This window comes from Antechinus flavipes, chromosome 1 (assembly GCF_016432865.1).
Source record: "Antechinus flavipes isolate AdamAnt ecotype Samford, QLD, Australia chromosome 1, AdamAnt_v2, whole genome shotgun sequence".
In the NCBI taxonomy this organism is placed as follows: Eukaryota; Metazoa; Chordata; class Mammalia; order Dasyuromorphia; family Dasyuridae; genus Antechinus; species Antechinus flavipes.
This window is the reverse complement of record NC_067398.1, coordinates 112982678-112999292: the sequence shown is the minus strand read 5'-3', so window position 1 is coordinate 112999292 and position 16615 is coordinate 112982678. Positions and strand designations below refer to the sequence as shown.

General features: G+C 40.2%; 1 protein-coding gene across 5 annotated transcripts in view; it reads right to left on the bottom strand.

Annotated features, from left to right (window-relative positions):
• Positions 1–1501: 1501 nt before the first annotated feature.
• TBC1D24 (TBC1 domain family member 24) overlaps positions 1502–16615 on the bottom strand; it is a 40367-nt gene continuing 25253 nt past the window's right edge. For 3 of the 5 annotated variants that reach the window (XM_051988076.1, XM_051988068.1, XM_051988095.1), the window contains 7 exons: positions 9074–10098; positions 8176–8193; positions 5630–5788; positions 4752–4815; positions 3842–3937; positions 3389–3611; positions 1502–2503 (listed from right to left, as the gene is read on the bottom strand). In XM_051988076.1, coding sequence (XP_051844036.1) covers positions 2346–2503; positions 3389–3611; positions 3842–3937; positions 4752–4815; positions 5630–5788; positions 8176–8193; positions 9074–10038 — 1683 coding nt within the window. In that variant the 5' untranslated portion in view covers positions 10039–10098 and the 3' untranslated portion in view covers positions 1502–2345. Of the gene's footprint in view, positions 2504–3388; positions 3612–3841; positions 3938–4751; positions 4816–5629; positions 5789–8175; positions 8194–9073; positions 12122–16615 lie in introns of those variants that run through there. The other 2 variants (XM_051988087.1, XM_051988104.1) reach the window with 2 other exon arrangements.

The following is a 16615-nucleotide window of genomic DNA, read 5'->3' as shown; positions in this document are numbered from 1 at the left end:
AATCTCTGCCTCATTTTATATCTTGCCTTAATTGCCAATTGGGCATTGCTTCAGTCAAACTGAGAAAGATCTTAGCTTAAAAAGGCCAAGGCCTCCCCTGCATACAGGGCCATCCCCACTCCTCCGGATCTACATCTGGCTCCAGAGGGAAAGTGAGGCGGGTGACCTCGCCCACTTACACCCAATTCACTTACATGTCTTGGCATGGCTCCCTGATGCCACGGTCCTCTTTGAGGACAAAGGATAAACAACAATGGATTTTGTACTTACATAGTTACATGTGGCCTCTCCCTTAGAGTGTGAGCTCCTTGAAGGCAGTGTTGACTCTCTTTATATGCCCAGTCCTTAGCATAGTGCCTGGCACAGAATAAGCACCTTGATAAATGCTTGTTGATTATGTATTATTGCAAGCTATAAGATCAGAAACGGTTTCATTTATTTTTATTCTTAGTGTCTACAACAATGCTTTGCAGCCTAATAAATGCTGAATTGAAATGAAATGTTCAACTCTCAAACTCCTTTCTGTAAAGGACACTCATACCTAACTTTAGTTGGATTCAGCTTTTGAATCTGATCTCAATTTCATTGAGGGCCCCAAATGAAGACAGTAAAGATTTCTTTCATTCTACAAATCTTCCTGGAAAACAACTAGAAGCTTCAAGGTTTAAAAAAAAAAAAAAAATCAGAGTTAGTTCTCTGGGGAAAGAAAAACAAAAACAACCCTGCATATTATAACTTAGTTATAAAGTGTTGGCAAATAAAGGGTTAAAATATCAGCACTTCAGAGTTGTAGTTGGTGGCCAGCCCTAAGAAACTAGGCCAGCAAAAGAACCCCCTCAGATATGGCAGTTTCCAAAGGCATCCCTGCAGCTCATGCTGTCCCAGTGTCCTCTGCTACTTGCTAGTATATATAAGTATATATAAGGAACTTATTCTGATCAAGATTTTAACCTATGACTGGGTAAGACTACATGCCATGGTGCCTTGACCCTTCCTAGACAAGAGCCAGAGGAGGAGGAGATGGGAAGACAGGGAAGAATCATCTAAGGCTCTTGATGGAGATGTCCGGAGGGAAGTCAGCACGGCTCTGCCGTATGCTGGCTTGCAATTGTTACCTGAAGTTGGATTCCTGCAACGTCTTCCTTTTCCATAGCATTGTTCTGCTGGCTTTGGGGAATTCCGAACACGAGACAGCTTGGACAAGGCTAACCAAAGGAGACCAGACCTTCTTTTACATAACCATGGATAAATAATCAGTCACCAGAGGTCACCTTTTTCCTCTATTATTACAGCAAAAAGCAAAATCACCACATGGGGGCACCAGAGCTCAAGGAGTGGCAGGGGAACGGTGCATGAGCCCTGGTGAGGCAATGAAATTCCTGCTCTTCAGGTTCCAGGACCTGAGGTTTGTAGCCTCAAAAACACCCTTTCCTCATCCCAGTCTTCCCTGAGGAAGAGGAGAAGTTAGAGCCCCGAAGAAAAAGGACAGGAAAACACCAGGCACAGAAAACCAGATTCAGTATTAAAGAGACATATACACACATATTGAGATTTTTTTTGCAGGGTACAGAGGGACTGAGATAAGTAGGCAAGGGAGGAAGACAAAGGGGGGCTCGAGAGCTCTGAGGACACGAGGGGTTTGTGTAGACAGTGCTAATTCCACATTCAGGGTTAATTCCGTCCCCACTGAGGACCAACGTCTCTTGGATCAGCGTTCTCCAGAACCCAGAGACATCAGATGCCTGTTGAGAGAACTGCTGATCCACATTCAAGTCTATGATTTAAGAGAGGAAAAACGTAGCCCCAGAAACTACATCTGAGCAACTGCGGAGAAATTCATGCAAGGGTCTCTGTTCATCTGCACCTTGGACTACCCTTAGAACAAAGGTTCTGTCCCCCCACTCCAGCAGTTCATCCTTCAGGGACAGCTGGAAGACTTGGGCATGGCCTTGGTTGATTCACCCAGCATCTTCTCTGTCTGTCCCCCAACACCATCCATGAACTCTGACCCAAGAGGACACAGGACTCTGGGATTCACCAAAGTCTCTCAGCAGATGGGGCAAGGCTTGAGTGTCTCCAGAAATGATCTAAGCCCCATAACAGGCTCTAGCTCAAACTAACCCATTCCCTGGGGGATGTCAGGATCTCTTGACTGTAGAAGGGTCAGTAGTCATCATAGAAAGCTGGGATGGAAAGAGATCCCTACAGGATCCTCCAGCCTTGTGCTTCTATCTGAGCTCAGGACCTGAAAATAGGGGAGTCAGTCCTGGAGCAGCCTTCCTCCTGTGCTGGGAGCTCCTGAATGTCCTTGTCTTTCTTGTAGGGACCAGTGAAAGTGGCTGCCTCTACTCTTGTATGCCAGCATTCCAGAAGCCCCACACCTCTAAGGAAGAGATGAGGAAGTTTTCAGAGCACAGAGGCTCGTTGTTAAAGGTTTCACAGTGTCCTGTATGGCCTCGGTTCAGGTCTGCATCGATGTATAAAGCCTGCCCACCTCCACCACCTGTGAAGATAAAAAAGTCAGCAGCTATAGCTAGATAATAGCTGCTGGCTATAATATTTACTTGGCAAATCTATCCATATGGCTTCAAACTGTCACCATCACTTTGAGGTTGATGTGCATAAGGACCAACTTAAACCTTTAGCACATTTCCAACTGCCAATAAGTCTTCATTTGAATGTTTTATTGGCGCCTGGAAAGTCAGCATGTCTTTCACAGCAAATCTGATTTTCCTAGCTTCCTCTGAACTTCTAGCAGTTATGGTCTATGGCACAATCAATTGTATTATGTCTTGTTGCCATATAAAAGTGTTGTTTCTACCATTATCAACCACCCCAGACCCAGGCAAGGCTTCTGTCTCCTCATTCTTCCCTACCCTGCAGTGGAGCTGAGCTCAAGGCTGGGGATAGACAGCTGACACTGCTGGAGGCCTACCAGAAGCCCCAAAGCAGAACAATCCTAGATCTGAGCTCTTCCTCAAGGCCCAGTGCTTTGGGGATACCCACAAAGGGAAACAGTATCAGCCTGTGGAGTGCTAAGAATCTAGAAGGAAATCCAGGCTGAGAAACCTGGAGATGGGGGTAGGAAAGTATAGGGACAGATAGAAGAGAACCTGCTTTGCCATTTATTAACCTGGATAGACTTTGGGTGACCCCTGGGCAAATCATTTAATCTCGTTCTTTTATGGTAAATTGAGGGATTTGGGTTAAATGAGCTGAGGTTCACAACTACTGGAAGACCTAAAAATCTCTGTATTCCATATCCCAGATTAAGATGCCTTGTATGGCTGGGGAGAGGAGAGGAGAGAATGGCAGGGTTGGGAAAAGATAGAAGGGAGGGGAAAATATGGGGTGGAATCGAGGTGGGAATGGCAGGGAAACACATCACCTATGATGATGCACTCGTTGGATCCAGCCATAAACATGGATTCAGCTTTTGAAGGAAGATTGAAGTGCCGAGCAGCCAAAAAAGGGGAGAGTCGTTTTGAGGGATCTGTGGATTCTGTTTCTTTAAACTTCAGACTTGAAGTTGTGGGTTCTGAGGACGAACTCTTGGCCAGCTCTGGGTGTTTGATCACTACCCACACATATCGCTGCACTTTTGGCTTCAGCTGTGGAGATGAGGGAACAAAAGTATCAAAGTAAAGGTCTGAGGCCTCAATTGGGGGCCAGGGAAGCCAAAAACAGATGCTCCCTCCCCCTAAGTCATGACCCATTATCAGTTCCCTATCCACTATCCACCTCTATGACTGACATGTTGCCCAAGAGAATGAACTTCCCCCAAAGGTTTCATGCTTATTTGCCCTTGGTGCCCTGCTCCTTCATATTCTGACCTACTCACCCTAAACACAAAGCACTCCCCGGTTCCAAAGAAGCTCAGCTTGCCTCCAAACTTATTTCGATCCCTCCAATCTGTTGACAGGTAAGCACCACAAACCTAAAAAAAAGAGAATGTGAAACTCCAACTCTCTCATCAGCCTACCCAACAATTAAAGCCCAATGATTCCCATACTAGTTATTCCTCAGGTAAAAGGATAGAGGCTCATAAATATTAGGGGACCTAAAGAATCTGTTTCTACTCTGCCCAAAAGGTCTGAGCTCCCATTTTCCCTCATAGTATAAGTGCCTAGATTCTCTTCCCAGTCCCTAAACATGGCTATTTCTTGGAGATCTCTAAAATGGAAGGAGGCAGAGATAGAAGCTTCAGGTACTTGCTCCCAACTTAACATAAAATATAAAAGACATTATTGACAGAGGCTCAATATTCTTCAGATCCCAATGGTCAAGGTCTTACAATGAAAAGGATAGAATACTTTCTCCCTGCCCCATAATCCCTTGAGTCTAATACCCCCCAAGCCAAAGAGAATCCCTAATCAAAATATGTTTTTAGAATGTGATTTTAGGACACCTAAAAGGCCTTCCTGCCAAAGAACATCTTCCACCTCCCACCTTATTTCCAAGTCCATCCGCCAAGCATTTGAAATACTAACATTAAAATTTGTCTCTTTGGTTAAGTTCCACAAATTTGGGATTTGGAAAAGATATTCCACAAATATTTTTTTTCCTAAACTCGGGCTCCTACTCTGAAACATCCCCTTACATATATACTCCCTTTCACCCAGGCACTCCACCCTTAGCTCAGCACTCCCTACTTCTCTCAATCCCCTCTTATCATTCAGAGCCATAATAAAATCACAAGGAGCTAAGTTTAGAAATGTATTCTATCTAAAGGCTTGGGTCTCTAACCTTACCTCTTTTGTTTTTGTCTTAAGGAGAAGGAGAGTTGGCTCATGTCCATCGCAATGGTAATAAAGCCTGCAGGCAGAAATGACATATTAGTGGGAGTTAAGTGTGGTGACGCCCATGATGAACTAAAGGAGATAAAGAAGGCAGGCTATCTCTAGTGGTTGGGGGGAAGAAGGGAACCACAGCAGGTAAAGCAGGCTTTCTCTCCCACTTCAGGTTAAAGTAGCTGAGACATACCACAGAGCAGATCAACAGCTCTGCAAAAGCACACACAGCTCAGATCAAGTTCTACTGTAGACAGAACTAAGTAGATGTCATAGGGAACACAAGAGTCCTTGCCTAAGGAAAATGTTCACTTTGCTTGAGGAACCAGCATGTATGTGGGGGGAAACATTACACTGCAGGCAAGAAAGAAAACAGGTGCGGACTGAACGGGTGCCAACTCTGTCTCCCCTCCACCCTTTTTGGAGGCCCGGCCAGGCCCGGGCTCTTTTGCAGTAGTTGGAAAGGACTAACCAATGTGGTTCAGGCTGCTCAGGGTCTGAGCTGGGGCTGGCAGGTGCTGCCCGGGGCGTTATCGAGGCAGAATGTTGGTATCTCCTTCCCAAGAGCATTTATGACTCCCATCGTGGTATATCTGCTTTGGGAAGGCCAAGCAGTGGCACTGACCCTTCAGTCAGCCCAGGCAGCGAGGGGAAAGCACCCCTTTCAGTAGCCCCAATTATTACTTAGTTTGACTAGGGAAGTATGGAAGGGTCAAGGCCAGGGCCCCACCTTGCTCTCCATTATTTCCCTTTCCATGCTTAAGCTGAATGAGAGAGGAATCATTCAGATCCTTATCCCGGGGATCCTGCCCAGGCAGGGCAAGGTTGGTTAGGGTTACCTTGTCAAGCTGTATCCATGCTGCATAGTGGAGAAAATCAACAGAGGCTGGCAGAGAGCAAACCGTTCGGGGAGCCACGACCAGATGTCTCGCATCTCCTTCACCGTGACAATGTCTGACTGGAAATTCTCAGCATTTACAGCCAAGTGCACGAACTGCCTGGGGGAGGTGGGAGATAAGTTTAGAATACCAAGGTGGCCACATAGCAAGAACTGCAGGGGGCAGCCAAACTAGGGAAGAGGAATGTCATTTTGGACTTGGATGGGACTCCCACTGTGGGAGTTCCCAGTCTGGATGTGAAGAAAGAGGTGGGAGAAAAGTGGGGGACAGTGTTGTAGCTAGCATCAATTCCAAAGTTACCAGAGGCACCATCCCCTTAACTTGTGAAAGATTTCAGTGTATATACAAGACAGAGTCCCTCTTTCCTTTAAGCTTTCAAGGTAAGAAGGAGTTCTGTCAAGTCACATATTTGTTCCTTAGTTTCTCTGATTTCAAGAACTGAACCTATTCTTCCTGTTCATATGGTAGCTGTATGGGAATGTAGAAGAGTCTAAACTATTAAGTAGAATTAAGTTCCTTGAAAACAAGGATTATATAGGTTTTTTTTTTTTAATCTTATTTCAAGCACTCTGCATAGTATCTGGCTCATAATAAGGCACTGACAAATATTTGTTGAATTGAATTAAGACCTTCAAACTTAAGTCAACTCCACCCCCCCAACTCATGCCATTATGTTCAGGGACAAAGCAAGACTTCCCACGCGCACACGTTTCAGATTTCTTTTAAAATGAACTGCTTCTTCAAGACTACAGTTGTAGTTGCTACTTGGAAACCAACTGAAGAACTTTTCACATGCCTGAATTCCCAGACTTGAAATTCTTCCCCTCTAGGACCCTCTCCAAGGTGGCCCCTGCTGCTCTGACAACTTTAAAGTGAAAAATGAAGAGATGACTCTTACTTTTCCATTCATTTAAGAATCAACAAAACTTTAGTAAGCATTGACTGATCAGACAAATGACCCCAATAACTCTATCAGTTCAGGGAAGGCCAAGTCATCTCCATGAATACTCATTCCTATGGCTCAGAAAGTGAATCCCCTAAAAAGAATAGGCTTAGTAGTAGGATGGGTAAAGAACCTCAGACTACGATATGCAAAATATAAGGGGAAAAGAGGGCAAAGAGAATAAAGGTGAGGGAAAGAGGACAGAGAGGTCCCTAATTAGGTAGTAGGGAAGGTCCTCAAGTCTCTTAATATTAGCAAAAAGTCTTACATCTCTTTACCTCCATTCCTGTCCCTAGACCCAATGCAATCCCAATGGAAAAACAATCAGAACCTGGACTTTCTCCTCATTCTGTTGTCTCTTTTATCTGAGACCTCTGGGACTGTACCCTCTTTTATTCTCCTTCACAACCCAGAATGTTGAATTTGCCTCACAGAGAAAGGGAACACTGAAAGTCAAAGATGTCAAAAAAAAGGCACGTAGAGCCCAGCTCCAACCGCTCCATCTTTGTTTTGGAGAGTGTTTTCAGTCCAGCTGGGTCTGGGACTCACCCTCACTCACCTATACTGGTCACAATCTGCCTTTGGCCTGATATATTTAACCAGTCTACAAAATCACTTAATCCTTTGCACCATTGGCACTGTAGGCTACATCAAGAACTTGCTAATCCAAAAAGGAAAATAAGTTGTGCTTCTTTCTAACTCCCATATTAATTCACATTCTTTGCTCCACAAAACTTTCCCTAACATTCTACACCAGGCCAGAGAACTGTGGCAATGATATCTGTCATTCACAGTGTATGACCATGCTGTTGACAGCCTAAGCTTACTTATGGAACTAGTTAGAGGCTCCCTTCTTTCCTTCCCCATTAATAAGGATCAACATTAAAAAAAAAAAAAAAAAAAAAAAGGTTCTCATTTGGATTTATGCTTTTGGCATCAAAGTTTGTATTGTTTTCAGTCAGTACATTTTTTGGTGCTTTGGAGACAGGAATTTGAGGTCACATGTAACCTCAGAGGAGGGGAAACAGTGCTCTGATATTTCCAAAGATCCTGAAAAAAAGCCACATTTCCCTGGAATGGCTCACTCTTTCCCAGAGGCCTGCCCATTTTGTCTCTGTTGCTTCATATGCCCTCACCCAAGTGCCTGGAATGTTTTCATTTTACACAAAGCAGAACTGGGGGCATCAAGGTGACCCTCATTTGTTGAAGTTTTCACCCTTTAGACCATATTTACTGGCTCCCTGGGCTGCTCTCCCCAACTCCCATGAACCAGTCCCCACACCAGCAAGGCAGGGACAAGAGCCAGGCAAGCACAGATCAGACAGACAGGCAGACACATCAATAAGGTAAGGTCCCAGAGTCAGCCAAGCCCAGACAGGCAGATAGCACAGTGAAGCAGGGTATGGAGAGTCAGCCAAGCATGGGATAGACATACCTACAGACACACACAGACAATTGATGAATAGCATGAGAGAGGCAGAGATCAAGAATTGACAGAGAACAGACAGACGAGAGAAGCAGGAAGATTCCGTTTCAAACCTACCTTTGAGAAGATGAAACACTAAAAAACAGGAAGAGGCAGTGGACATGGAATTAAAGAAAAAATGAGACAGATAGGAAAAGATTAACAATAAGTTCCTAAATCACAGTAAGCTCTTGTATAGGCCTAAAGAGAAAGCTGTAAACATATTACTTTTTGAATGTATATATTTTCATAGTCATATATTTACAAGGATGGCCCCCCACAGTGTTTAATCTGAGGATATCTACAAGCACAGAAGCAATACTGACTTTCCAGCCAGTATCTTTCTGGGACTATTCTCCAGAGAGGAGCATGGTTTGGTTAAGAAACAACATGGAATATAGTAATGGGACTCAAGAGTGTTTGAAGGCCATTCATTAATGCACTCTAGCCACTGCAGTAGTTTCTGAGTAGTCTGAAAGGCAATTCACAGTCTGTGAGGAATGACTGAAGGTACTTTGGACTTACCCCAAGAAACTTGTCCCATCTCTCCAGCCAGATTAACTTCAAGTTCCCAGACAGATGGCATAGGCCAAAGGTTGTCCACAGCCGCCTTTTGCCCCACCCCCACCTTCCTCTCACAGACAGGCTATACAACCTTTGGTTCATCACCTTTGTAAAAATTATAAACTCTAGTGATTTTTATTTAGAAGAGCCTTGGAACTGAATAGGAAAATACCCAATAATCTTCAGACTTTTTAAGAGAAGGACACCAACTCCTAGCCCAAATGCACATATAAAATCATTTTGTGCACGCCTATTCCTCTTACAAGCTCAAGCTTCCTGTGTCTAGGACACAAACACGGGGTCACAACTCCCCAAAATGTCAACCTACTCTTATCTGAGAGGAAAAGGGAGAAGATGAGAAAGGCTTCTCTGAGCGCTGAGTGTGGCCTGAGAGCCAAATCAACTACCTCACCTCTTATTCTTGACAGTGATGCCTTTTTGCTTTAGAGCTGTCTCATTGGCCATATGCAAGAGCTGGATCTCCTTCCTGGAGAAAAGACGGATAGCAAAGGATTTGTCCAACAGCTTCTCAGAGGATATTGTCTTATCAATGTCTCTGACAAACATACGAATATCCTGCTTCACATTTTCTGATCCCAGGGGTTGTGTGGCTTTCACCTTGCAATAGAACTTAAGAATTGCCAAAGCAACTCTGTAGAGTACCTTGTAACCCTCAACCAGGAATACATCAAAGACTCGAGCAAAGTAATTGAGTGGCAGATCCCCAAAGAGCCACTTATGCCAGTCACAATAGACCTGTAATACATCCTCTGATGACTCTACCACCAGTCTGTGGGCTGCCTGGCAGTATTTGTTAACAAGGTCCCCAAATGTCATACAAGAAGACTCAAAGGCAAGGAAACTCTGGTCAATAAACCTCTTGTTGGGGTCGTTGCAAGCCAAGATATGACAAGTTTTCTCAAAACACTCTGCTTCATCAATGCTATAATGCAGGAGAAGGGCGACAATGGCCGGCAGTGTTGGACAAAAGGAGATGTCGGGGAACTGGTTAGCAATACACAGGAGGATCTTTCGAACGGCTTCTTCTCCCTGTGGATTTAGGCAGTAGCTTGGGACCAGACTATTGTCCACAAATTCAGGCAGAGGGAGGTTAGTGTTGCTGCGTTTGCCCACAATCTTTCCTACAATGTCACTGTACACACTGGCATCTGGTGTGACTGTTCGACATGGAATGTCCTCGATCAGCTTTTGGTAAACCTTCCCCCTAAGAGTGTAGCTTCGGGCCCAGTAGCCTTGGCGTGCCAACTGTTTTATCTCCTGGAAGTCTGTGCTTATCATCTCTTTGGGTCCTTGGTCCGGGATCATAGCTTCCATCTTCTCTGTATCCACAAAGCGATTGTACTCTGGGGCATCCATGACTCAGAACTAAGTTCCACAAAAGCAATAGTAGTAGGGGGAATGGCTACAGTCTTGCACCTAGAGAAGAAAAAACAATGGCACTGAAACTCCACCCATTTTAGAGATTTTTCTTTCTATTTGATCTACAGTAAAGCCCACATATTTGAAGGTAATTTTTTAAAAGTCCTGAAAATAGTGTTGTTTAAATATGAGTTAGAAGTTTAAAAACATTCAAAAAATTAAGATGGCTTTAAATTGAGATCTTAAACATCATCAATCTTAAACAATAAAGATAACAATTAAGTCATATGGTATTAAGCTAGTATATTCAAGAATAAAATAGGAATTAGATATATGATTTCACTGGTGTAAAGAATTTTCAAATGAGGAAACTCCCTTTACTAATTCCAATCAACTTCAGAATTTTAGAGAGTTGCTTATAACACAGAAAGATTAAACAGCTTGTTAAGGGTTATAAGTCAGTTTTTCACAGAAGGTCTTAAAACTTAGATCTTCCTGACTTCAAGTCTAGTTCTCTATCAACTATCCCATACTACTTCTCATTTTTATGAAAAATGTCCTTAAAAGTGCTAGGAACAACTTGTAACAAAAAGGTTGCCAAAGTCTCCTCTACATGTAATTGAGGAAAACCAAAAAAAAAAAAAAAAAAAAAAATGCCTGTGCTTGATTTGGTGTTGGGTGAGTAAATTATTTAGCTTTCAACCAGTTGAGTACTTAATATCTAGATGTGGAACCTGAAGGAATATGGAACTTTGGAAGTTTGAATTGATCTTGAATTGATCAAATGATCATTGTTTAACTTCTCACTTGGTGTGGCGTTAGTTCCTTTTTCATTCCATTCATGAGCTCTACTTCTATGAATAATTAGCTTGGGTATTATAGAATCACATCTTTGAGAGTTGGAAGGAGCTATAGGAGTAAAATAAAACATGAAAATAAGGAGATTATTAGTCTCAGTTCCCAAACTATGAATGTGTTGCCGAATATAACGTGCTCAATTATAAAATGCTGAGAAGACAGTTAAGCTTTGCTTCCCCATTTATTCAACATGAATTTAAATGCTTACTACAATTAAGGTACCATGCTGGTTAGCAATGGGAAATACATAGATAAAATGTAAAACAATTTCTGCCCTAGATAGGCTTATATTCTGTGCACAGAAAATAAAGCCTTTATCTTTAAAAGGTTAATTGCACATATCTAACATATATAGGACTGCTTGCCATCTGGGGGAGGGGGTGGAGGGAGAGAGGGGAAAAATCGGAACAGAAATGAGTGCAAGGAATGATGTTGTAAAAAAAATTACCCTGGCATGGATTCTGTCAATATAAAGTTATTATTAAATAAAATAAAATAAAATATTAAAAAAAAAAGGTTAACTGCAAGTAGTTTCAGACAGCTATCACTACTCTTTCCTTAACCCCTAGTAATCTGGTTTCTTTTCCCACCACTCAGCTGAAGCTGTGATCTTCCAAGTCACCAGTAGCATCTTATAATTACCAAATCCCATAGTCCCTTATCCATCCTCATACTCCTTAACCCTTTTGGAACATAAGACTATTGAGTCTTTTACTTATTTATTTTTTGAGTCTTTCTTAATCTCTTCTTTGGAATTGTGACATTGTGCCTTCCTAGGTCTCTTCTTTCCTCTGATTATTTCTTCTGTCACTGGTCCTTTCTTCTTGCCTAGTAAGTAAAGATATCACTCAAAACTCTGTCCTAAGACATCTATTTGTATGGCTTAAATTCTGATCTTGAAGCAGATGACTCTCAAATGTATATATTCAGACTGACTGCTACCCTTAATTTAGGTTCTCTATGTCTGAATGCTTTCTAGATATCTCCATCAATATCTGAAACTTAACACTTCTAAAATGAATTTTTAATCTATTTTTGCCACAGGTTAATATTTTCGAATTATTAGCAAAATTCTGAGTTCTATATAAATGTCAGCTAAGTGATTTACAGACTTTACCTCATTAGGACTTACAACAACCTTGAGTTATGTATACCAGTATCATTCTCATTTTAGAGATAACAAAAACCAGGACGGTTATTCAGCTAATAAGTTTCAGAGATAGTATCTGAATTCAGGTCTTCCTGACAGCTTGTTCCTTCCATTGTGCCATGCTATCTATCCTAACATGTTTATTTTGATAAAAAAGAGTTCATATGTGGATCTCAATAGATATGGATAGCAAGTCATCTATGTCTTCCTACACTGTACAATTCTTTTCTGTGTTCTTTCATAAGTCCTTTATAAGAGATCTACCCAGGGCTAAATTTTTTAATATTTCATAGACACCAATACAATATTTACACTATCCATCTGATGCTCTCCATACATAATAACTTGGTTACACATACTTTTATTGTTTTTGACTCTACTTGCTTGTAATATACTGGTAATATACAAGATAGTAACACCAATTAAATGGCTTTATGTTGTCTTTTAGGTGAAGTATAACTTTGATTATTGATATTATGGTTTATTCTTTAAAGTATCACCACATATCATCACTGAGGCAATACTGTTTAAAATGTATTCTTTGGCAGCAGGGAGCAGCCTGTTCTGCAAATTGCATTGTGCAATTTCCCAAACGTGATCTAGCACTTCCCCATTTATTCAATTGAATTTAAGTGCTTACTACACTTAAGTTACAGTGCTGGTTAGCAATGGGGAATACACAGATAAAATGTAAAACAATTTCTGCCCTAGATAGGCTTACATTCTACTTTCATTCTCCTATTCAATTATAGGCCCTACTCATTGTCTCTATTTAATGCAAAGAGTTACTCATCTAACATTACAAATCTAAACAATATGTATTTACTATGTGGAAAAATTTTTTTAGGGTAACCCTGGATCCCATGGAGGCCCTGTAAAATTCTGGGGTTCAGTGCAATCTGCACAATATCATCTTCAAGCAGAAGCATATGGACCACCTCACTATCTACAGGGATTTTCTCTCCCATTTGGGCTTTGAACAGGACATCTTTCCTAACACTGGTGAACACCTTTGTACAGAACAGATCTATTTTGATAATCACTTGATATCAACAGAGGACAATTGAATAAAAATTTTCTTTGTGATTATAGTTATCAAGGAATCTTGAATGATCTTTACTATTTCTTTCTTTCTTTTTTTTTTCAGTTGAGGCAATTGGGGTTAAATGACTTGCCCAGGATCACACAGCTAGGAAGTACTAAGTATTTGAGGTCAGATTTGAACTCAGGTCCTCCTGACTTCAGGGCTGGTGCTCTATCCACTGAGCCACCTAGCTTTCCCCTTGAATGATCTTAACATATGCACAGGATATCTTGTGGGAGAATCTTTAAGGGTACATTTTCCCCCTACTCAGTCAAATGTTTTTACAAACAAAAAATATACAAAGTAGAGTTGTATATTCTTTACACTCAAATCATTTGTATGACTGATGATGTAATCTACTAAGAATCATCAGCTGTTATAGCATGTCTATTCCCTCGTCATATTTTCCATCAAGGATAACCTTGATGCATAAATGGACGATTTTTATATGAATCTTAGAGATTAGAAAATAAGTATATGAGTTGGTAGTCAACAATGCCTTCTCCATCACTGTTTTGAAAAATTAAATTGTCTATGACCTTTTCCATTCTTTCAGAATTTTCTCCTTTACCATTAAGAAAAAATCCCCAAGTATCTTTAAAAATAAGTTGCCTCTAGAGTGGATTTCTTATTGGATATGTTATTTAATCAGGGTTGGCCACAATTCCTGATTTAATTTTCTAAAATGCCATTTCTAATTCCTCATTTTCTTAGTGATATTTTTATTATCTCTACCATCTCAGGACTTAAAGAGACACCAAGGTGGTTGCATCCAAATATTATGGTTGTGCTCTCCCAGACGAAGAGAACAAATCACTATTGAATTTCTGGAAGATTGGTTCCATCTCACATTTGTTTTCTTCCTTCTAGCTTTATCTGCAAATGTTCTTAGAATTATTTGATTTAAGTGGGTCTAAAGCCAAGTTTTCTGAAGGCTTGTAATCCTCTTCATTTTTTATTCTGTTTTATAAAATTCTTTTTTTTCCTGTTCTTCCCTTCCTCCCAACCAAATGTATTGGTTAAACCTCTAAGTAATAGTCATAAAGAAAAACAGTGATTTTACTTTTTATCTATTTCTTATTTTTTAGAGGCAACAGATTGCCAAAACAGGTTTGGGGTTGTGAAGCCATAAATCATTTTTATCTTTCTCTTCTTTGTTTTAATCATTGATCTGACTCCAGATTGTTTCTTAAATGGCCTTCATAAAAGTAACTTGTAATTTCCTGTCTAGTAAAATGTCAATTCAGAGTTTTGGCTGGTGTGTGTGTGTGTGTGTGTGTGTGTGTGTGTGTACACTTTTCAGATCTATTGTGCCTTCCAACTTAAAAATATCAATTTAATTTTATCATCAGTTATTTCTGGATATAATATATAAGATGAGTTCTTTCAGGGAACAAAACAAACCCAGTTAAGCAAAACCAGATATAAGAATTATGATTGCCAATAATAAACACTGTGCATCTGCAATCCTCCACTTCTCTACTAAAAGGAAGGAGATACTTCCATCATCTCTTTTCAGGAAGCCAAGATTGGGTATAATAATTACTCAGTGTTTGACTTTTAGTGTCCTTTTAATTTATATTACTGCAGTCATCATATGTTCTGTTCTTTTGATTCTGCTTACTTCATTTCTGTATCAGTTCATGTGATTTCCCTGTTATTCTGAATTCCTCAATTCAGTTTTATAGCAAAATAATATTCTGTTACATTTAACATACAATTTGTTCAGCCCACTTTTTTCCCTACCACAGAAGTGCTATTCTGAATATTGTTTGTGTGTGTGTGTGTGTGTGTGTGTGTGTATCCTTTCTGTTTTTTACTTCCTTTAAGGATATAGACCTTTGTACAGAACAGATCTATTTTGATAATCACTTGATATCAACGGAGGACAATCTAGTAGCAGGAACTCTGGGGCAACGAGGTGGCAGGGTGGATAGAGTGCCATACTTAGAGTCAGGAAGATGTCAAATCCAACCTCAGACATTTAATGCTATGTGATCCTGGGCAAGTCACTTAATCCCATTTGCTTCTGTTTCCTCATCTGTAAAATAAGCTGTAGATGGAAGTGGCAAACCACTTCAGTATCTTTGCCAAGAAAATCCCAAATGGGGTCATGAAAAGTTGGACATGATTAAAAATGACTGAACAACAACAAAAAGGAACTGTGGGATAAAGGATATGAATAATTTAGTGACTTTTTTTCACATAATTTAAACTACTTTCCAGAAGCATTGGGCCTCCTTCACAGCTCTAAGAGTATAGTAGTGTCCAATAATGACTAATTGTCTTTTGACATCATTGCTAATTTGTTAAGATTTAAGATGAAATCTCAGAATCATTTCAGTTTGCATTTTTATTAGTGCTTGATAAGGAGTAACTTTCAACATGATTGTGGATGATCTTTTGAAAACTATATCAAGTAGAAAATGGTTCTAATTCCCTTGTTAAAGAAGCATCCAGTACATACAGACATATGTATTCATATCTACAGATGGCAATTTCTGAGTTATCAATAATTCTCTTTCATTTCTTAATTTCAAATCATATTTTCCAATATATTTTTTACATTTTCTACTTTTGCCCTTCTTCACGCTGATGTCACTAAATATTAATGTATATGTTGAGTTGGTTTGGAGGTTCTCCTCAGGTTCTTTGCTGAATTTATCATTAAATATCATTTAATGCTTCATGAAAGTCATGATTTGGGTACAAAATCAAACCAGCTTCATCAATTCTTATATTTATCTTCTGAGAGAAAATAACTATGAGACATTCTTTCATTTTTATATAATGTATTTGAAATTTATAATGAGAGTGTCAATGTGGATGTGGCTTAGTTCCTCCAATAATATAGCAACTCAACTGGATAAGAATTTTATATTACAAGTTGAATTAATACTTATGAATTTTTAAAAACTGATTTTTAACATCTTTTGTTCCTTCTTTGCCACTTGTCACTGCAGGAAGTTAGAGGGAGCTTTAGAGACTCAGAAGCTAGTTTGTAGTTTTATCTGTTTCATATTTTGTCATGCCTACAAAAATCCTATTCTACTATTTTGTCATGGCATGGAAATGATCTGAATTCTTTTTTAAAAATTGAATTGAATTGAATTTTCAGTCTGAATTCTCTCCTTTCTTCCTCTCCCTTCCAAATCCACTGAGAAGGTAAGAAAAACAAAATCCATTACAAATATGTATAGTCTGGCAAAACAAATTCCTACATTAGTCATGAATGACCTGAATTCTGGAAGTCTGGTTATTTCACCAGAATGAAAGCCCCAGCTGGTCTACAAAACTAAAGTGGTTTTGGGTATCATCTCCATGTCAAACACTAACTGAACATCCATCCAGCTAAGTTTGGAAAGGTTTATTTAGAAGCTGGCCACCAGGTAATTAATTCTTTAACATAAAATATTCTATACACATTCATGACTATGACACAAGAGGAATTGATCAAAGAATCCCTAAGGTCCCTTCCAGCT